Source organism: Lethenteron reissneri, chromosome 13 (assembly GCF_015708825.2).
Source record: "Lethenteron reissneri isolate LAM-NWPU_2019-01 chromosome 13, ASM1570882v1, whole genome shotgun sequence".
NCBI classification, from domain to species: domain Eukaryota; kingdom Metazoa; phylum Chordata; class Hyperoartia; order Petromyzontiformes; family Petromyzontidae; genus Lethenteron; species Lethenteron reissneri.
Genome location: NC_083791.1, coordinates 12,278,959 through 12,301,677, shown reverse-complemented (window position 1 = coordinate 12,301,677; position 22,719 = coordinate 12,278,959). Strand labels below are relative to the sequence as shown.

The following is a 22,719-nucleotide window of genomic DNA, read 5'->3' as shown; positions in this document are numbered from 1 at the left end:
CCCTGGTTCGGACCGTGTGGCCCATGTGCGTGTTGGACTTCTTTCGCACCGTACGTAGCCAACCGCGTTCATCAGAGGTGCGGGGGAAGGACAACAAACGAACACACACAAAGCAGTTCTACAGAAAAGAGTTTTCAATTGAGATTTAAAAGTGCAGAGCTTCAGTGGCTTCCTAATATCGGGAGGAAGAACGTTCCAGACGGCCGGAGAAGCGCATCTGAAAGCGCCACGCGATGCGGTGCCCTCTTTGTTCGATTGACGTCAATGCTGATACTTTACCCGCACGGCCGCCTTTGTCTTCCCAGTGCTAATGGTTACTCGCTGCCGTACACGAAGGGACTAATGTCTCGTGTCCCTTGGTGTGCGTTACTGTGTATGAGTGAGTAAACATCACCCCTGGGGAGACAAAGGCGGCCGGGCACGATGCTGGCCACCCCCACCGTGTGCCGTGCCGGTCGTCATCAGGGCTCGCTAGCAGCACTTTCCCCGACAGCCTGTTCAAGTAAGTGAGGCTGTCAGTGTATCCGCATTGTTGACTCACTCGCTGCCGCCTTTGTCTCTCTGAGCGGCCTCGAGTCGACGAAAGGGAGGCAGCAGCCGCAGCTGTGGGCGGGGGTCTGTTGTGTTTTGCTGAGGAGGATGTGGGGGAGTGGGGTAGCGAGGGGAGGGGCTGTGGGGGAGGGGAGGGGCTGGGAGGGGAGGGAGAGAGGGAGAGGCCGTGCCCAGCGATGGTTGTGGGCGCCGAGGGAGGGGGAGGAGGAGAGGGGGAGGCGGATTTGGCAGTAGTCGAGTATGGGAGGGGGGGTGTAGTGGATTTGGGAGGCTTTCAGTGACGTGGAGGTATGTGTGAGATGGCGGGAGCTGGGATGTGGTATGTTTGGGGGCTAAGGGGGTATGCTGGGGTAGAGAGGGGGTTGGGGTACTGAGAGGGTGGCTGCATGCACAGGGGGTGTGCAGAGGCCAGCATCGCCATCACCATGAGCCGTGATCAATGTCTCGGTGGTGGTGACGAGCAAACAGAAAGGAGACGAAAACAAGTTGACAAGACAAATCGAATCGCGTTCCCTGAATCGCGATCATTAATCGACGAACCGGCAGGGCACACGAGGGGCGGTGTAGCCAGTGCCCGGCCGCCTTTGTCTCCCGCAGTACTGATGTTGACTCTCTTGCACCAGGTACTGACTCACTGGCTTAGTCTCTTGGTGTGTGGCTGCGCGGGGGCTCCCGACCATCCTCAAGAGCTCCGTGTCACCTCAAGATCTGTGTGTCCCACCTCAAGATCTGTGTGTGTCCCACCTCAAGATCTGTGTGCTACCTCAAGATCTGTCTGTGTCACCTCAAGATCTGTGTGTGTCACATCAAGATCTGTGTGTCCCACCTCAAGATCTGTGTGTGTCACCTCAAGATCTGTGTGTCCCCTCAAGATCTGTGTGTCCCACCTTAAGATCTGTGTGTGTCACCTCAATATCTGTGTGTCCCCTCAAGATCTGTGTGTGTCACATCAAGATCTGTGTGTGTCACCTCAAGATCTGTGTGTGTCACCTCAAGATCTGTGTGTCACATCAAGATCTGTGTGTGTGTGTCACCTCAAGATATGTGTGTGTCACATCAAGATCTGTGTGTGTCACATCAAGATATGTGTGTCACATCAAGATCTGTGTGTCCCACCTCAAGATCTGTGTGTGTCACCTCAAGATCTGTGTGTCACCTCAAGATCTGTGTGTGTCACCTCAAGATCTGTGTGTCCCACCTCAAGATCTGTGTGCCACATCAAGATCTGTGTGTCACCTCAATATCTGTGTGTCCCACCTCAAGATCTGTGTGCCACCTCAAGATCTGTGTGCTACCTCAAGATCTGTGTGTCCCACCTCAAGATCTGTGTGCCACATCAAGATCTGTGTGTCCCACCTCAAGATCTGTGTGCCACATCAAGATCTGTGTGTCCCACCTCAAGATCTGTGTGCTACCTCAAGATCTGTGTGTCCCACCTCAAGATCTGTGTGCTACCTCAAGATCTGTGTGTCCCAACCTCAAGATCTGTGTGCCACATCAAGATCTGTGTGTCCCACCTCAAGATCTGTGTGCCACATCAAGATCTGTGTGTCCCACCTCAAGATCTGTGTGTCCCACCTCAAGATCTGTGTGCTACCTCAAGATCTGTGTGTCCCACCTCAAGATCGGTGTGCCACATCAAGATCTGTGTGTCCCACCTCAAGATCTGTGTGCCACATCAAGATCTGTGTGTCCCACCTCAAGATCTGTGTGCTACCTCAAGATCTGTGTGTCCCACCTCAAGATCTGTGTGCTACCTCAAGATCTGTGTGTCCCAACCTCAAGATCTGTGTGCCACATCAAGATCTGTGTGTCCCACCTCAAGATCTGTGTGCCACATCAAGAGATCCGTGCCACCTTGTGTGAGCGCTGTGAAGCCCCCCCCCCCCCACCGCGTTACATAATGGCCACGTGTTCAACCTAAGCCGCGTCTCACCTCCTTGGCACGCCTCAATCTGACCGCAAGAGCCCCCAGCGTGTCTCCGTGACACATCTGTGATTCTTGAGCAGATGAAGAACAGTGATTGCAAGCGGCGGCTGAGCGATCGCTGTGAGGCCGCCGTCTCGCCACCACTCATCCTTGAGGGCCCCTCCACGACGCTAGGAGACCTGCGCATGGTTTTTTATGATGTTTCTAACACGATGCTTGTTTATGAAAGTAAAGCCTTACTGAGTCTTAAGACTACTTTTCCAGGAGGGTCCTACCAAGGTTTTACAGTAGGGGTGGAGATTCGATGTTGCTGATGTTGTGTGATCTCAATTAAGTATTCTGCAGGTGATTTGTCAGCATTTAGGATGTTGTTTGGCCAATTACATTTACGTTGAGTGGGGGGGGGGCTATAGGAGGAAACCGGAGGACCCGGAGGAAACCCATGCTAACAGTGGGAGAGAATACAAACTCCGCACACTCATCCATACACACGCTCACTCTCTCACACTCTGCAGAACACGGGGAGAATATACAAAAAACTCCAGTCACACACTCAACAACAACAACCGCCATTCGCCACTAAGTTACAGTGACGTCACCACGGCGCTTGTGCCAGGCTCGGTGCACGTTGAGGCCACGTGAAGTGTCGAACGCCCTCTGGCAGGAGGTCACGGGGCAGACCCAGGTGCCATGGGTGGACTGACTGAGACGACTGGCTGATGCATCACCTGTGCCCCCTACTGTGCCAACTTGAGCACACTCTCACACACAAAGACAACGACTCACATTCTCATAGCCTGCAGAACAGGCGGAGAACACACAGACTCCACACAGACTGGTGCCTGAGTAGTCGAACCCAGGGCCCTCTAGCTGCGAGGCGCACGTGCCACAACTGCGCTGCCGACCTGACATTCTCTCAGATTTTACGCTAATTTCTGTTTGGTTGATTTTCCTGTCAATTCTCTTTGCTTCATTGTGGCCTCGTATCCTATGAATATAACAAATAAGCAGGACATTCACCTTCTACCCACATCTGTCCCACCACATAAACAAATATTAACGTATTTATTTATCCATCCCATTAGCTACACGTGGTGACCTTCTGGGAGTGCACGGGGAACACTTGTAAGTGAAGGAGGCGTTTTGCCTTCTCATTGCTGCTGTGATTCCAAGTTGTTGCCTTTGTCATTGTGGTGACCCAAGTCACTCTTACACATGAGATTCCTTTTCTGGTCTCTTGACTTCTCACCCTGGTTACACAAAATCAACTTGACACTTGAAACGAGCTGAGCTTACAGCGGGCGGAGCGGTGGCGCAGTGATATGCGCACTGTGTAGTCCATCAATGTAACCAGGCTGCCCGAGTTCAATTAATTCGCTGCCACGGCTAACTTCAGTGGCGATATCTGACTCGGTTGTGCACTCCTCCCTCTCACCACCCCCTAACCAACCCTCATTGACCAGCGTGGTGAAGTATGGTCAAACAATCTCCCCACAACTTACACGGCGTGGAGATGCCTTGATCCAGCAGTATATTGATACAGTGCTGTCATGTACATCTGTTTTGAAATCTCGAGAGATCTGGCTCATTACCATCAGTCCTTAATTAGAGACGGTCAAAGGTGCAGCCCTGCAACTGCTGGCTCACGCCACTGCTGGCGCAAGGGTCGTCACTAGGAGGGAGCTCTGGAGAGCCCCTGCAGAGGGTATTTGGTCTACTCTTTCACGCTGGACAGAAGGCTTGGAAGAGGTGTGAATTACCCACACTTTATCCCGCCACACGCGACTTGCATGCCGATCATAGACTTAGCTGGGGTGAACACATTTATACTGTCTCATCATTAGATCTCCTTTGCCAGTACCAAAATATAATAATAGGGGTTTTCCACTTTTTTCTGGCAACAAACCTGAAACCTTTTTACGAGGGTTCATGTCTGCATTAACCACAATACTTGCAGTCAAAATGCAAACAAAAAACATACTATGATAATAAATGCATTGTATTTGGTGTGGACCAATCAGTTTAAAGGACAATGCATATATTATCATAGTATGTTTTTTGTTTGCATTTTGACTGCAAGTATTGTGGTTAACGCAGACATGAATCCTCGTAAAAAGGTTTCAGTTTTGTTGGCAGAAAAAAGGGGAAAACCCATATTATTACATTTATACTGCTGCCGTGGGATGAGTTGGGATGGGTGGGAGGTGCGTGAGGGGGGTGGGATTTGCGAAATTCGCCCCCATTGTTTGAACTGGCGCGCCGGGAGATAGAACCGGCGGAGTGTGGCTCACAAGTCACGTGTTCAACACAAGTCACGAGTTCAACACAAGTACGTATTCAACAAGCCTCAGTAACACGAGGGATGAACAGGGGCTTCCGTAACAAACACGAGCTCGCGATCTCTCAGCTGGCAAGGTAATAAACCCAATTCATCTTCAGATATAGCGCCAGGGCAATTAGTTAAGACGTTAAGGTCGTCGAGTGTTTGTTTCTTCACATCACAATGAATCAACAGTTGCGCGTGCTACAGCGCCACCTCGTGGGCTCACGGCTCCCATCCCAGTCCCAGCTGCCAATGGGACCGCGTTGGACAGTCATTCTCGTACAGAGACGGCTCGTCTCTTGCCAATTCCACTGCTGGATGAGGGTCGCCCTTTCCCACACCGTGTGGGTCGTGGGGGAGTTTATTCTTTGACCACACTTTACCACGATGGTCAGCAAGGAGGCGAGCAGTGGTGGATCTAGAAAATCCTACTCTTTGTTTTTTTCGGTAAAGTCACGTAGGTAAAAAATGAAATAAATGAAAAAACAACTGAATTAAATCACGACGTTTCGAGCGGTTGCGCTTTCGCTACGTTGTCCCCACCTGAAGAAGGACGCTTGTGTTGCGCCCGAAACGTCGTGATTTAATTGAGTTGTTTTTTCACTTATTTTATTTTTTTACCTACGTGATTTTACCGAAAAAAACAAAGAGTATGAATCCTTGGAGTCACGAAAACTTCAAATCTAGAACTAGAAACTCCTGTGGCGGGAGAGGGCCCGGTCCTGAAAAGTTTAGCTTTTTGAAAAATGGCTTTCTTACCTGGGAAAATAAATCAATTTAATATTTAGAGCAGACGATGTTAACTCTACAGCTGCAGAACACGCGGAAATGTTTAATGACGGTGATTAAGCGACTGGCACCGAGTGAACATGGAACATTTGGCCAACGTTGAGCCAACGTTTCCAACCGCACGCCAGCATTGTCCCGACGTTGGCTCAACGTTGGCGTGTTTACTGGGAAAGATGGCTTCAAACAAATGGAGACGTCTGTCGGAGTGGCCCGTCTGGGGGAGACAGCAGAGTGCGCTCTCCAAGGGCAGTTGCTGAAGGCAGCCCGGGATCAGAGCGGATGCAAAGCAACTCTGGAAAGTGATTAAAGAGGTCGGGTTTCAATGGGTGCTGCATTGCCCGCTGTGACAAACAAATCTGAGTGATGGACATCCACAAATAATAAAATGGAACACGGTGTTTAACGTGCGCAGACAAGCGCGGTGAGGTGCACGCTTGGAATGACGCCGAGTGGAAGAGCAGCACGTGGAGGAAGGGGTCACGCACAGGTCGACTTGTGCGGATTTGACCCTCAAGGAAAGGCAGTGTGCTTGGGCAGGGCGCGACCCCAGTAAACACGCAACGTTGACCCAACGTTCCGTGATCACTGGGTCATGCCGAGTAGCGATGAGGGCCGGTGGTCGCGACTAACGACGGAGCGGCAGGCAAGTGAAGCAGCAGCAGCATTGCCAGGGGGCCGTGAGAGATGGCCATGACTTTGGGAAGGCCTTCATCCAGCGATGGATAGCTCATGGCCGGTGATGATGGCGATGAGGGGGTACAGTTGTTTTGGAGCTAAATCACTGGCAAGGTTTAGACGTCGCTGGCAAGTGTTTATAGAGGGGTGTGAGGGTGACAGTGTGATGTTTGTATATGTGTGGGTGGGGAGCGGTGGTGGAGCGGTTAGCGCGCTGCACTATGAACCCGCCCTACCCAAGTTCCACTCCCGATCACGGCCAACACCAGTGGCCGTGATCTAAATCGGTCCTGGGCCTCCCCTAGGTCGACTCAGCCTCAAATGAGTATTTGGTGCGGTGTGTCAACATCGCCACTCGGGAGACAAAGACGGTTGGGCGTGGTGCTGGCCAACGTTGGGCTCACGCTGTCTACTGAGTTATTCGTGGGTGTTGCTATTAAGATAATGTCCTATTTGTTGAGCCCGTTCAATAAGCAGCATTGCCCAATGTTTATTATTTTGTTAGATTGATGGAGAATTCTAAACAGGGATGGAGACTGCTTTAATAATACTGAACATGAGCAGCCTACACTGTATCTGCAGCCGTGTCATCATCAGCCATGATCAATCCACTGCTGGATGAAAGCCACCAGTCGTCTTCTCGAGTAAACGTGGAGCGTTGGGCCAACATTGGTATCTTCGCTGGGTCCGTGTGGACAATTCGCATCCTCCCCTGCCCACATTCGTCCCTCCACATCAACAAAACACATTCCTGCGGAGGGAGCTGGTAGGAACGTTGGGTTGCTCGGTCAATGGCCTGCAGGGTCAACGGCGGCGTGGTGTATTCCGCAAATATGCCCCGCTGTGAGGGCGGGCACAAGCCGGCGTGAGTAGGTTAAACGTTGAGTTTTATAAGGGCACCACGGGGTGACCAGCCCCTGCCCACCCAGCCCCACCCCTCCCACCCCCCACCCAGCCCACACAGCCCCTCCCCACCCTCCCCTCTCCACCCAGCCCCACCCCTCCCAATTTTTTGATGCACGACGGACGGACACAATAATCCCCTGTGGGCTGGTGGAACCAGGAGGTTCCTACCAGTATTAGAATGATTTGCTTTACACATCCCACTAGCCGTACACGGCCTTGCGTCTGGGAGTGCATCGTATCAGAAGCACTTGATTAACAACACAATCAAAACTCGGGACATGGTTTCAACTATTAGCGTCTCATCAACAGAGTCAGACTCCAGATGTTTACAGGCGGGGAGCGCCTCGCTCTGCTGCTGCTGCTGATGATGATGATAAACTGAGTCTCGAAGCCGGCTGTTGGGATGTGTACACACACAATATGTAAAATGTGTGTGGCTGGGCACATGTGGGAGAGAATGTGTATATTGTCTGACGCCTGTGTCTTTGCAGTTTGCGTGTTCTCCCTCAACATTTAGAAAGATGCATTTAGATAATTTCGCTGCTATACATTTCCACATGATACGCCACTTTGTTGAGCTATCACTTGTGACCAGGTTGCTTCTGAAAATAGGTTAAAATAGGTTAGGCTTTGCGTGGTAATACAAATATCGTTTAGTTTTATATGTGTATATTTTTTTAAAGTGATTTGTTTACATTTCCTATACTTTGCACTCCTGTATTGTTTGTTGTTGTAACGTTCTGACCAGCCCCTATTGGACATCTGTGAGAAAAAGAGCTTCATAGCTCATCGGATTCCTCCAGAATAAATAAACAAACGTTATCATCGTCCTGCTCTGGACGCTGTTTCGTTGCCACGGAAACACGCAGCCGCTGTCGCCACGGCAACGGGCGCGTCTCGCGGGGCGGGGCAAGGCGCGTTGGTGGGCACCACGTGACGCTCGCGGGCCAATCGCGGCGCAGGGTCACGGCGTGGGGGTCAGGCCCAGGGCAGCGCATGGCGGCGTCGGCGCCCCCGGGCAGCAACGGAGCAGGAGGAGGAGGAGGACGAGGAGCAGCAGCAGCAGGAGGAGGAGGGCAGCTCCAGCAGGTGACGGGGCGAGGCACGGGGCACGGGGCACGGCCAAGCAGGGCTCCCCTTCATTAAAGGGGGCAGCGCCGCGGCCACGGTAGAGGGAGGCGGCCAACGTCAGAGCTGGAGCAAAGGCAGCAGGGCGCAAGGTTCCAGTGTACACAAGACAAAGGTCCCCCGTGTAGCCTGAACAGACTGCTGGGGCAAGTGCTGTTAGCGAGTAGCAGCACTACGAAGGCCGACACGAGGGGGTGGGTGGGTGGCCCGCCCGCCGCTGTCTCCCCAGTGCTGATGTTGACACACACTGCACCTGGAACTCATCTTTAAGGTTGAGTTGACCTAAGGGAGACCCGTGACCGGTTAAAATATTCGTGTCCACTGCTCCCCGTCGTGAGCGGGAATGGAAATCGGCTCGCCAGGTTCGGAGCGCGGTGCGCTACTCACTGCGCCACCGCTCCCCAACTCGGTGTACGGGGCAACTTCTGAAGTTTACGGGGCAGGAGGGCACAGGGGGCACGGCCCCAGTGTGTTGGGGAGGGCAGGAGGGCACAGGGGGCACGGCTCCAGTGTGTCGGGGCAGGGCTCCAGCACAGGGGGCATGGCCCCAGTGGATCGGGCAGGGCTCCAGCACAGGGGGCACGGCCCCAGTGTGTTGGGGAGGGCAGGAGGGCACAGGGGGCACGGCTCCAGTGTGTCGGGGCAGGGCTCCAGCACAGGGGGCATGGCCCCAGTGTGTCGGGGCAGGGCTCCAGCACAGGGGGCATGGCCCCAGTGGATCGGGCAGGGCTCCAGCACAGGGGGCACGGCCCCAGTGTGTCGGGGCAGGGCTCCAGCACAGGGGGCACGGCCCCAGTGTGTTGGGGCAGGGCAGGAGGGCACAGGGGGCACGGCTCCAGTGTGTCGGGGCAGGGCTCACGGCAGGGGGCACGGCAAGGGACAGCCACTGGTTGCCGTTACGCGATGGACGCAACATTGATGTCTGCTCCTGTTCATTCATCACCGTGAACCTTGCCCTATCCGCTGTTGGCTTGAGTCTTCTCCGCACTGCCGGCAATGACTGCGCGCTGTCACCACCCGCCCTGTCGCCGCGGCTTCGTCGGCACAGTCGAATAGACGGCACTGCGGCGGGGTGGTGGTGCGGTTGTGGGTCGTGGCATCGTGCGGCGCGGCTAAACCGGGACGGGGGATCAACAGCGCGGTCCGCTGGGGCCTCATTGTGGCAAGAGCGTGTGGTGTGGGATCGGGCAGCGCGGTGTGGGGCGATGGTGGCGCGTGGTTGACGGCGTGGTCCGGCGTCGTCGTTGCAGACCAAGCTGGTGAGCGACCAGCCGTACGACGAGAGCCTCGACGTGACGGACACAGAGGAGGTGGAGACGCCGACGCCGCGACAGACCGCAGGTGACCGTCGCTGCTCCCGCCGATCTGAGACACACCGCGACCACCAGTCACAGTTCTTCGGTCCTGGGGCTCAAGGGACAGACTACTGGGCGTGTTCGTTGATGGGTGTCGCGTAACTGCGTAGGACAACGGGGTGTAGAGATATGGTTGCGTTCGGAATATGTTTAGGGATAAGGTTGAGTTGGGGTTCGGGATAGTGTGGGGCTAGTGCAGGGGGTGGCGATCGAATTCGGTAACAAGAACTCATTATTTCAAGAGCCCCAATGCACATGAATGCGAGGCGGTGGTCCTTAATAAGTAACGGTCACGAAGCAGCCCTTAAAGAGACGGAGGTTATCGACCCCTGGGCTAGTGGATGATGTTGGGTTAAGTGTAGGGGTTGGGGATAGGTTAGCTTAAGGATAGGGTTCGAGTAAAGTGTTAGGCTAAGGATAACACTAGGGATAGGGTTACGTTAAGGATAGGTTTAGGAGATGGGGTTGGGTAGGGTTAAGGAAAGGGTAAGGGATAGGTTGGGCTGGCTTAAACATCTCACTTGACTGCAGAAATGTATGTCAGTGGGGCAGTATGTAACGCTACGTCGCCACTCACACTCGCCTTCGTATCTGCCCAGCGGTGCTCTAACACCATCTGTCCACCAGTAATGTGATGATACTCACACAATGCTGATAACAATTTACAATATTGAACCTGGAGCACAGTGGCATTCTACTCAGATCCAGTGTGTAGTGAACTAAGGCATATATACTATGAATCATTTGTTGAATGTTTTATTTAGAGGGACACTTTGATTTTACATTTAAAGCTATCCTTTGTAGCTTAAACTTTAGGGGGGAAGTGGGGGCAACATCGCCCCCCCTACTGGCAGACTAATGCCCATTTTCAGGCCGGTGTTGCATTCACCTTTTCCGCACAGGGACAGCTGCCACCAGGAGGTCCCCTTGTCTGGAGTACAGCAGGCCCTTGCAAGGGTTGAGATGAGACGTGTTGTAAGGTCCTTTGATATACTGAGGCAGTGGTGGCGATGCACCCGGCTTGTAATCCAGCACAGTGGAGGTAGCGAGGGTTCGTGGATCACACAAATGCTGCGAAACTCCCTTCCCTTGGAGATCGAGGTGCCATATCCTGGCTCACCAGGAGGAGATAGTACAGAAAATGTGGACTAATATCATCTGTCCTTTCTGTATAGCATAGAGTGTCGCGCCCTCGCATGCGTGAGGTTTCTCCGGGTGCTCTGGTTTCCTCCCACGTGTGTATGAACACTCATTACTTGACCGATAATTCCTTTATCGAGGACCGCAGAACTTTGAGCTGCTGCTGCCTTCCCGCTCGCCTGCGGTTCCTCCTCGCACCTCCGAGTCGTTATCGCTCTCCGAGAGTTACCGATGCTGTGCAGCGTGCAAGTAGAGCTCATTGTTGTATTATTATAAATGCACATTATTATCCTCGATCGCGTGACCCCGTGTGACTCCCGTGTGACCCCAGCCCGAGAACCAAGTGCAGAACGGCGCTCCAAGATGTCGGAGGCCAGCGATGACGATGACGCCCAGGTGAGCGGCCCCAGACGGAGAACGGGGCAGCACATGGAGAACAGGGTGGGGAGCACACGGGGCAGTGAATGGCGAAGGGGAGAGGGCAGGCGGCAAGGCCAGGGCGGCCAGCACTCGCGCTCCTCTCCACACCTCGCCTGCTCCTGCAGTCTATGGCAGGGATGCTGCTCATTGTTCCAAGCAGCCTTTTATCCGTTAGAATGTTAATTTCCATAGTTACTTCTTATAATTCTAGATTTGAAGTTTTCGTGACTGCAAGGATTCATACTCTTTGGTTTTTTGGGTAAAATCACGTAGGTAAAAAATTTAAATAAATTAAATCTCGACGTTTCGGGCGCAACACAAGCGTCCTTCTTCAGGTGGGGACAACTTATCGAAAGCACACCGCTTAAGTGTGTCCACACTTAAGCGGTGTGCTTAAGCTAAGTTGTCCCCACCTGAAGAAGGACGCTTGTGTTGCGCCCGAAACGTCGTGATTTAATTTATTTTAATTTTTTACCTACGTGACTTTTACTTCTTATAGTACTCTGCAAAGTTATTTCCTGCTCATATGAGCATTGAGGCATTGGTTCTCATCTCCTGTTAACAGCCCTGAGCCAGTGATGACTTTTCCACATTACTATGGTGGGGGCGAGTCTATCCATATGACAACCACTGTTGACTTCACTACAACGTAGTACATATTTTATCGACCCTGGAAGGATTTAAACTCGTAACCTTCTGATTGTGAGTTGCTAGCTCTACTGCTGAGCCACCCGAGTGGATAGTAATGGGCATGATAACGTTAGTTTGGGTACAGCGGTGGAGGCTAGCACGCCTCTCTATGAATCCAGTGACCTGAATTCAATATACAGCCACAGCTGGCATTGGCGATGAGAGATATCTGAACCAGTCCTGTACCTGTAGTAATGTCTTACGGCTGGTATATCTCATCACTACCATTGTCATCGTGTCCGCGGAGTTAGTGGGTACTGCACTCCAGCAGCGCGAGACTAATGGTGGCCCCTTGGCCTGCTGACGTGTGCCTACGTGCCTGTGAAGAAGAGCCATGAGGAAGACTCTGATGAGGAGTCGGAGGAGTCCGAATCTGAAGAAGACAGAATGCACGGAGCCCCTCCCGAAGGGTACCACATGCACACACAAGACAAAGATATATATTCTTCACAGACTGCTCGGGCAAGTGCTGTCGGCAAGCATCGATGAAGGCCGGCACGGCACACGAGAGGGTGGGTGGACAGTACCTCGCCCGGCCGCCGTTATCTCCCCAGTGCTGATGTTTACATATTGCACCAGGTACTTATTTGAAGCTGAGTCGACCTAGGGGAGGCCCAGGACCAGTTCAGATAATCGTCACTGGTGTTGGCCGTGAGCGGGAACCGAACTCGGGTCGCCAGGGTTGTAGCGCAGCACACTAACCATTGTGCCGCCACTCCTGAAAACCCGCATACATACACGCACACACCCGCGTTGCGTACGCATTCCATGTGCATTCACGTTTACGCGTGTGCGTGCAGCGCGTACGACCCTGCAGATTACGAGCACCTGGCCGTGTCTGCGGAAGTGAAGGAGCTGTTCCAGTACATCACCAGGTGAGCTCACTCGACGCTCACCCGGGCCACGGGCTTGGCTCTCCCTTCTCAGGTTCGCTCAGTCTGCGATGTTATCACTCTGAATTGACATGATCGTCTCAGATCTTAGAGGCTGATCAGGGTTGAGCTTTGCAATTGGAATGTTGCGAGTTCCAATCCCTTGTTGGGGTTGACTCGGCCCATCATCCCTTTGGGATTGATAAATTGAGTGCCACTTTGTGTGGGGAAGTCAACAGTGGTCAATCGATTAATGTTTATTACGCAGAAAGTCCCATGCAGACAGTTAGTTACCCAACTAGTTTTCAAGCAAGATTCGTGTTGCATCAACACAGAACAAGAGCAAGGATGTCATAGTAATCCATAAGCAGGAACTGACAGCAACAGAACAGAGTGCGTCAGAGGTGCAGCCACAAATAGTGATAAAAAACTATTAACAAAATAAATAACAACGTTTGTTTAGGCTACAGTGGGTTACTTTACGGTCCATAGTTTGGGTTGCATGGCCACAATCACCTAAAATATTATAATAAAGTATTACCATGAGTTTATTGTCCCAATGGCCACTATGCCCCCTTGCAATGCGTGTGCCCGCATGTGCGCTGTGCCCCCTGTAATGCATGCTGCGTCTGGGGGGTGCGTGCGCGCTGCGTGCATGCAGGTACACCCCTCAGACGATCGAGCTGGACATGAAACTGAAGCCGTTCATCCCAGACTTCATCCCGGCCGTGGGCGACATCGACGCCTTCCTCAAGGTGCTTTTCTCTCCTCTCCCATCCCCGTCACACGGCGGGGCGCAGTGGTGGTGAGGGAGCTCGGTCGGTTGTGGTGGTAGTGGGAGTAGTAGTGGTGGTGATTGGAGTGGTGATGTCGGTGGTAGTGGGAGTGGTGGTATTGGTGGGAGTGGTCGAAGTAATGGAAGGGGTTTTGGTGTCTGTCTGTGTGTCTGTATGTATGTATGTGTGGGTGTGTGTATCTGTCTTTTGCATCTGTGTGTGTGGTGTGTATCTGTCTTATGTGTCTGTGTGTCTGTCTACGTGTGCGTCTCCCGGGAATAGTAGTGCAGCGGTTAGCGCGCTGCACTACGAACCCAGTGAGCCGAGTTCGATACCGCTCACGGCCAATTTTGGCGATAAATATCTGATCCATTCCTGGGCCTCCCCGAAGTCCATGTGACCTTTAAATGAGTACCTGGTGCAGTAGGCATTAGTTTTGGGGAGTCGATGGTGGCCGGAGTTGTTGTTGGCCACTTGCCTCGACTGCCTGTTAACAGCTATCTGGGGGTTCTGTGTGTGTAGGTGCCTCCTCCAGATGGCAAGCCAGACACGCTGGGTCTCACGGGTCTCGACGAGCCGTGCGCGCGTCAGTCCGACCCCACCGTGCTCACGCTGTGGCTCACGGAGAACTCCAAGCAACACGCCACTCCTGTACGTACGCACACTTGCGCACGCGCTCATAACAACGCACTCGCGTGCGCTCGCACACAAAACTAATTTCTCCCTTGGAGCGTTTTCAGGCTGTAAACACACACAGACCATCATACAGAGACATGCACAGTTACGCTGTCAGACACAGTCACACAACAGAGATGCACAAACATACAGACACACAGATATAGACACACAGTTGTTGTGAGTCATGGCACGTGTATTGACGTGGTGTGTATATTGACGCGGTGTGGCGGTGGTGTGGTTGTCTGTCGGTGGTGTGGTTGTCTGGCGGTGGGGCTTGCACGTGCAGCATGTGAAGGTGCGGAGTGTGGAGGAGGCAGAGAGGAACCCGCGCACGCTGGAGGCATGGGTGGAGAGCATCTCCGAGCTCCACCGAGCCAAGCCTCCACCCAACGTGCACTACACCAAGTGCGGCACAACTACCCAGCCACCCACCCAGTCACCCAGCCACCCACCCAGCCACCCACCCACCCAATCAGCAGTCGCCTCGCATGCTTATGACGGAGGTGTGCCCGTGCGTGTGTGTGTGAGCGTGCAGGCCGATGCCTGACATCGAGAGCCTTATGCAGGAGTGGCCCCCGGAGTTTGAGGAGCTTCTCTCCAAAGTGAGTGGCACCACGACCCCCACATTCCTCATCTTCTTCACCTTTTCACACACTGAGCACACACACTGAGCGCATTCACTGATCACACACACGTAGCACACGTAGCACATATACGTTTACGTGCCGCACTTTGGCACGTGCTCTCGCTGGAACATGCGTCCGTCGTTTCTGGTTGTGTCGTTTGTTTATGTTTGGAGGAAAGCGTCGTCGAGTGTCGGGTATCCTTCCTAGAGAGCCGACCGTGAGTTCAAGGGCCACGAGGAGGCAGGGGTTGGGAAGCTGGCCCCCCCGCCTCCGTTCTGTCTGCGTGTAAATAAAATAAATATCACTTTTTAGTCTATTGGTTTGCCAAACCAATAACATCAAGCAGAATTTGTATATGCACGGAAACCGTGGATCAGTTCCGACCTTCTTGGTCTCATTCTTGGAATCAGGATTGTGTAAATAAGGCTGCCGGATTACTCGATGTGATTTACAAAAGCACTGCATGTAGACGGATGTAGATAAGCAACCATGGGAATGATGCCTTCAACTCTCGAGGGAGGGAGGGATGTGTTGACGTTTGGCCGATGATGATTCTGGTGACGCGTGTGCAGGTCAGCCTCCCCTCGGCTGATGTCAGCTGTGACCTGCCCCAGTACGTGGACCTGGTCTGCGGTGAGTGCCCCGGTGCCCTCCCCTGCCCCCTCCCCTCCTCCCTCGCCCCCTCCCCTCCTCCCTCGCCACCTCCCCTCCTCCCTCCCACTCTTCCTCAATATTTAGATTTGCATTCACCCATATTCCAGTCCCCCCTCCCTTTTGCCTTCAAATCACGAGTTAAAACGCATATATTTGACAGGCCCTGCTTCTCCCTTTCCCCACATCGTTCTATTCCCACTGTGCGGGGCTTTGAGTTGTTTGGTCACATGATTTAGGACCGTAGAAGTAAAAGTTGTTGTTGTTTGGTGAGGAGTAGTGGTGCGTTGGTTAGTGCATTGCACTACAGACCCAGCGACCCGAGTTCTATTCCTTGCTTATGGCCGACATTGGTGATAAATATTTGAACCGGTCCTGGGCCTGTCCTAGGTAAACTCTGCCCTGAGTGAATACCTGGTGCGATGCGTAAATGAGCACTTGGGGAGACAAAGGTGGTTGGGCATAGCACCAGCACTTGCCCCAACAGTCTGTGGAGGCTGTAAGGTGGAATTTTGTCTTTGGTGGTGGTGGTGGTGATCGTGCTGTGGCTATGTTTGGGGCAGCCATCTTGGACGTACCGGTGTACAAGAGTCGCGTGCAAGCGCTGCACGTGCTCTTCACACTCTACTCCGAGTTCAAGAACTCACAGGTGAGACGACGACCGCTCGATACAACCACACTCAACAGCTCAATACAACCACACTCAACAGCTCAATACAACCACACTCAACCACTCAATACAGTCACACTCAACCACTCAATACAACCACACTCAACCACTCAATACAATCACACTCAACCACTCAATACAACCACACTCAACCACTCAATACAATCACACTCAACCACTCAATACAAGCACACTCAACAACGTGATACAACCACACTCAACCACGTGACTCAACCACACTCAACCACGTGACACAACCACACTCAAGCACGTGACACAACCACACTCAACCACGTGGTACAACCACACTCAACCACGTGACACAACCACACTCAACCATAAATTTTGATTTGAAGCTTTCGTGACTGCAGGAATTCATAGTCTTGGTTCTTTCTGTAAAGTCACGTATAAGGGAAACAATAAAATAATAAAAATATAAAACAATAAAATTATCACGACGTTTTGACTGCAACACAAGCAATCATCATCAGGTGTGAAAACGTGAGAATTTTATTGTTTTATATTTTTACTAGCATAAGTACCCGGCGTTGCCCGGGTGAAAAATATATTTCTTAATAACCTTACATATATACACAGATGGGCTGCTACCCCTGCCCCCCCCCCCCCAGCCACGATCTCCTCGGCCGCTGTGCAGTAATATGTACAGCCTATAGTGTGGTGGGGTGTCGAGGCCTAGTCCCGTGCAGAGCCTCCGGCCTCGCCTAGATTGCCCACCCGGCTGAGGCTGGGTACCGGGGCCGTTACCCCCCCCCCCCCCCCGCGCTACAATAATACTGTCTAATCGCTGTAATTTAATTATCTACCGACCCTATAATAGTAATTGCACACATTGGGGTGGCGGGGGAGTGAAGAGGACGTGAAACTTTGATGAATTTACCTCAGAGTCGCGTGGTGGGTGTCGAGGCCTAGTACCGTGCAGAGCCTCCGGCCTCGCCTAAATTGCCCACCCGGCTGAGGCTGGGTACGGGTGCCGTTCCCCCCCCCCCCCCCCGCGCTACAATAATACTGTCTAATCGCTATAATTTTATAATCTACCGACCCTATAATAGTAATTGCACACATTGTGTTGGGGGGGGAGTGAAGAGGACGTGAAACTTTGATGAATTTACCTCAGAGTCGCGTGTTAATGCGTGCGCCTATTTTTAACGGGAATTAAAAATGGCGTCCACCCCGCGGCGAATGCGTCGCTACCCGTTGCCAGGGGCAACCGCCGGACCAATCGTGTCTCGCAAATCCCTGACATTTCGTCCAATGAAACTGCGTATGGTCCGATACACAGACACACACACAGACAGACAGATTCGCGATTTTATATATATAGATTATTTTATTGTTTCCCTTCTACGTGACTTTACCGAAAGAACCAAGAATACACACTCAACCACTCAATACAACCACACTCAAACGCTCGATACAACCACACTAACCGCTCGATACAACCACACTCAACCATCGTCACAACTGCATTGTGTTCCATCATTGTGTCACGGTGTTTATTGGGCCAGGATGCGCCCTTCTCATGCGGTAGCCGGCAATGGCGGCCTCATGTCAATAGGGGGCAACAGAGGGGCTGAGCCCAGTGCTGAGAGTCGATGCGCCATAGGGTCCAACGGTTACCCTGTGGAGCAGCGTGTAAGAGGGGCAGACCCCAGACCCCAGGAGGGGGGCTGGAGGATGACATCATCCCCGGATCCTTTTCGAAGGTTCGAGAAGGAAGGCGTGGCCGGGGCGGAGCGAGCCACGGCTCTGTATAAAAGACGGACCTTTGGACGGTCCGGGAGTCGTCGTCCAGCTGAAGACAAGAAGCCTCATGAAGACTGAAGAGCCACAAGGACAGAGCCGTGCCCCTGGCAAGTGTCGGCTCTAAAAGCTATACCAGTGAAGACTGAAGAGCCCTAAGGGCAGAGCCGTGCCCCTGGCAAGTGTCGGCTCTAAAAGCTATACCAGTGAAGACTGAAGAGCCCCAAGGGCAGAGCCGTGCCCCTGGCAAGTGTCGGCTCTAAAAGCTATACCAGTGAAGACTGAAGAGCCCTAAGGGCAGAGCCGTGCCCCTGGCAAGGGTCGGCTCAAGCTTATTACCAGTGAAGATTCCAGCTTCACTCGGGGAGGACTTTCAGATTAGCCTGTAAGAGGCGTATTAGACTGGGGGGCACACTCTCCATCGTGTATCGGGTTTGAGGGGCCGTGACCCTCTGTGTTAACTGTTAATTGTTAAAATAAACCCGTGTTGCCTCGGATAAGTTTCCTCTCTGTTTTGAACCCACTACAATTGCATGGACTGCTGCCATATGTGTTATGCGGCCTCACACAAGCACAATGATCTCCCATGTAGCCTGCATAGGCCATTGGGGCAAGTTCTGTTAGCGAGCACCTATGCAAGTCTGTGGATCTCTGTGTAAGTCTGTGTCCCTGTCTGAGTCATTGATTGTGTTGCAGCACTTCAAGTGGCTGGCTGAGAAGGGGGGCGTGGGTGAGGCTGGCAGTGCCCCCCAGGCGAGTGAGCCGGAGGCCGAGACCCTGACTGTGGACTGAGAAGGCTCCCCACCACTTTCCCACACACACACCACTCACATTACATCACCAGCACACCGCATCATACCAGCACCACCCCACACACCATAAAAACCACACCAGCAGTACGGTACACCACACCTGTGGTATGCCATTCACACCACGCATATCATACCGGTGGCACATTTGCATCATACCTGCAGCATCCAACACCAGTATCGCATCATGCACCCCACACACCACTGATATGACACTAGCAGCACGCTACATTGTACCATGAGGACCCCATACGAGCAGCACACCAAACACACCACGGCAGCGGCACATCACACCAGCAGCATGGCCACACACGCGCCTGGCAGGTGCGTGTGTTCTCTGCGTTCCCCACCTGCGCCCCTTCGTCGTCTACCGTTCTCGTGTCACTGCACTGTTGTTGTCGTCTTTTATTTTCATGAAATAAACAGAAGTAAAAATGTCTCGTCATCTCAATGGGCCACAGAAGGAAATAGTGAGATAGGCTGCGTGGTAAAAGTATGTGTGTGGGTGTATATTGATTACCTGATGAGAAATGTAAACATCGCCATTAGGGAGACAAAGGCGACCGGGCGTGGTGTTGGCCACCCACCCCTTTACTGGCTGTCGCGGTTGTGCTGCACAGCTCGTCAATGTGATTGTGGGTTTACTCTGTGCCGTGCACGACATCCGACGTTTCGCTCCACGCTGCTGAGAGCTTGGATTCAGTTCCTGAAGCAGGTCCCTGCCACGTGGAGCGAAACGTTGGACGTGCCGAACGACACGAGGTCACAAATCCCGAAACAACACATCGGAGAGCTGACGTGCACAGGACCCAGAACCGAATGGGGTGACGCCAACGATGAGAAATTTGCCGAGCTGGCGTCGTCGGGTCCGAAGAGGAACTTTCATTTCCCCGAGCGAGTCTCGCTCTGAGCGAGTTTGGCAGCAGCTGTGGGACTGTGATAAGAATCGCCGTGATGGTGAAATCAACAGCGCGCGCACGGTCCTATGCGCAGTTGTTTGACCACGACTCGATGCACGGAGCCACGCTCACAGAGACATAGGCTCACAGAGACCCACAGACTCACAGACCCACAGAGACCTACAGACTCACAGACCTACAGACCCACAGAGACCTACAGACTCACAGAGACCTACAGACCCACAGAGACCCATAGACTCAGAGACCTACAGACCCACAGAGACCTACAGACTCACAGAGACCCACAGAGACCCATAGACTCAGACCTACAGACCCACAGAGACCTACAGACTCACAGAGACCTATAGACTCACAGAGACACAGACTCAGAAATCCATAGACTCATATTCTTAGGTTTTTTCGGTAAAGTCACCTAGGTGAAAGTAAATAAATAAATGAAATACATAATAATATAAATACAATTATTATTTTATTTTATAAATAATAGAAAAAAATATTATTTTATTATTATTATTATTGCTATTATGTGTATAAAATATATATTATTATTTATTTATTTTTTCGTACGTGACTTTACCGAAAAAACCTAAGAGTATGTATGAATCCTTGCAGTCACGAAAGCTTCAAATCTAGAACCCATAGAGGCATCGACTCATCCTTCCCCCTAAACCCCCCTCCCCGCCGCCCCTGGTGTCACGTGACCTACGCAGCCGCGCGCTCACCGTAGCGGTGACGTCAAGTGTCGCTATGGGGATGGAAGTCGCCCTCGGGGCTCTTGCGGCCGCGAGGCGCCCTCGGGGCGGAGAGAAGCGCAGCTCTGGAGCCTGGGCGAGAGAGACGCGGCGGGGGAGCGAGAGAGACGGCGCGGCAAGAGTCGAGGGGCAGGAGGCGAGCACGGAGGTGAGCAAGCGCCGCCTCTGTCCCTGTGTCCCTGCCTGGGTCTCTCTGCTCATGTGTCTCCCCGTGGGGTTCTCCGTGTCTCTCATTCCTGTCTCTACCTGGGTGGCTCTCCTCACGTGTCTCTCTGTGTCGATGTCTCTCACCGTGTCTCTCACTCCTGTCTCTACCTGTGGGGCTCTCCGTGTCTCTCCTCATGTGTCTCTCTGTGTCTATGTCTCTCACCGTGTCTCTGTGTCTCTCCCTGCCTCCCTGTGGGGTGCTCCGTGTCTCTCCTCATGTGTCTCTCTGTGTCTATGTCTCTCACCGTGTCTCTGTGTCTCTCCCTGCCTCCCTGTGGGGTGCTCCGTGTCTCTCCTGTCTGTACCTGTGGGGTTCTCCGTGTCTCTCCTCACGTGTCTCTCTGTGTCTATGTCTCTCACCGTGTCTCTGTGTCTATGTCTCTCACCGTGTCTCTGTGTCTATCTCTCTCACCGTGTCTCTGTGTCTCTCCCTGCCTCCCGAGGAGTTCCTCGACCCCAGGCGACTGTCCCTGTTTGTCTCCCTCGAGTCTCGCAGTGTCTCTCTGGCCGTCTCTCTCCGTTCCCCCTGGACCCGCGTCTCCCCCCCCCCCCCCACCACGGACGCTGTCTGTCTCTTCCTCTTTCCGCGTCTCTCCTCGCTTCCACACGCGTCCTCGTGCCTCCTCCAGACGCCCCACGCCTCTCTCTGCTCGCTTCTCTCAACCACGCGCCTCCTCGTGCCTTCGGGTTCCTGACCCCAGGCTCCGGGTTCCTGACCCCAGGCTCCAGGCTCCGGGTTCCTGACCCCAAGCTCCAGGCTCCGGGTTCCTGACCCCAGGCTCCGGGTTCCTGACCCCAGGCTCCGGGTTCCTGACCCCAGGCTCCGGGTTCCTGACCCCAGGCTCCGGGTTCCTGACCCCAGGCTCCAGGCTCCTGACCCCAGGCTCCGGGTTCCTGACCCCAGGCTCCAGGCTCCGGGTTCCTGACCCCAAGCTCCAGGCTCCAGGTTCCTGACCCCAGGCTCCGGGTTCCTGACCCCAGGCTCCGGGTTCCTGACCCCAGGCTCCGGGTTCCTGACCCCAGGCTCCGGGTTCCTGACCCCAGGCTCCAGGCTCCTGACCCCAGGCTCCGGGTTCCTGACCCCAGGCTCCGGGTTCCTGACCCCAGGCTCCAGGCTCCTGACCCCAAGCTCCGGGTTCCTGACCCCAGGCTCCAGGTTCCGGGTTCCTGACCCCAGGCTCCAGGCTCCGGGTTCCTGACCCCAAGCTCCAGGCTCCAGGTTCCTGACCCCAGGCTCCAGGTTCCTGACCCCAGGCTCCGGGTTCCTGACCCCAGGCTCCGGGTTCCTGACTCCAGGCTCCGGGTTCCTGACCCCAGGCTCCGGGTTCCTGACCCCAGGCTCCGGGTTCAGAGTCCGCAGACTCCGGGTTCAGAGTCCGCAGACTTCGCTGTGCGGATGCGACTCAAGTGGCTGGCGGCGATACTCGAGGCGAGTCCCTCCACCACCCCAAGTGTCCCCTAGCCCCGCACCTCCTAGCCCCGCACCTCCTAGCCCCGCACCTCCTAGCCCCGCACCTCCTAGCCCTGTACTTCCTAGCCCTGCACCTCCTAGCCCCGTACCTCCTAGCCCCGTACCTCATAGCCCTGCACCTTCTAGCCCCGCACCTCCTAGCCCCGCACCTCCTAGCCCTGTACCTCCTAGCCCTGTACCTCCTAGCCCTGCACCTCCTAGCCCCGCACTTCCTAGCCCTGTACCTCCTAGCCCCACACCTCCTAGCCCTGTACCCCTAGCCCTGGACCCCCGAGGTCTGCATCACTGAGCCCTGTACCTCCTAGCCCTGCACCTACTAGCCCCATACCTCCTAGCCCTGCACCTCCTAGCCCCGCACCTCCTAGCTCTGTACCTCCTAGCCCCGCACCTCCTAGCCCTGTACCCCTAGCCCTGGACCCCCGAGGTCTGCATCACTGAGTCCTGTACCTCCTAGCCCTGCACCTCCTAGCCCCGTACCTCCTAGCCCCGCACCTCCTAGCCCTGTACCCCTAGCCCTGGACCCCCGAGGTCTGCATCACTGAGCCCTGTACCTCCTAGCCCTGCACCTACTAGCCCCATACCTCCTAGCCCTGCACCTCCTAGCCCCGCACCTCCTAG

At 53.9% G+C, this 22,719-nt stretch overlaps 1 protein-coding gene across 2 annotated transcripts; it reads left to right on the top strand.

Annotated features, from left to right (window-relative positions):
• The first annotated feature begins 8,114 nt into the window (after nt 1-8,114).
• IFT46 (intraflagellar transport 46) lies at nt 8,115-19,188 on the top strand. Of its 2 annotated transcripts, none has more exons than XM_061551087.1 (12): nt 8,115-8,264; nt 9,554-9,644; nt 11,130-11,194; nt 12,239-12,318; nt 12,709-12,783; nt 13,442-13,535; nt 14,079-14,207; nt 14,521-14,639; nt 14,770-14,836; nt 15,433-15,493; nt 16,075-16,160; nt 18,639-19,188. In XM_061551087.1, exons 1-12 carry the CDS (start codon nt 8,172-8,174, stop codon nt 18,732-18,734), a joined length of 1,056 nt encoding a protein of 351 aa, XP_061407071.1. In that variant the 5' UTR covers nt 8,115-8,171; the 3' UTR covers nt 18,735-19,188. The 2 variants fall into 2 exon arrangements, with proteins under 2 accessions (XP_061407071.1, XP_061407069.1); XM_061551085.1 differs by having other exon boundaries at nt 12,236-12,318.
• The last annotated feature ends 3,531 nt before the right edge of the window (nt 19,189-22,719 follow it).

Excerpts from the sequence above, each read along its gene's own strand:
- IFT46 (XM_061551085.1), top strand. The coding sequence starts at position 8,172 with ATGGCGGCGTCGGCGCCCCCGGGCAGCAACGGAGCAGGAGGAGGAGGA. Across the intron at positions 12,784-13,441 it reads CTGTTCCAGTACATCACCAG|GTACACCCCTCAGACGATCG; the intron begins GTGAGCTCACTC and ends GCGTGCATGCAG. Across the intron at positions 14,837-15,432 it reads TTGAGGAGCTTCTCTCCAAA|GTCAGCCTCCCCTCGGCTGA; the intron begins GTGAGTGGCACC and ends ACGCGTGTGCAG.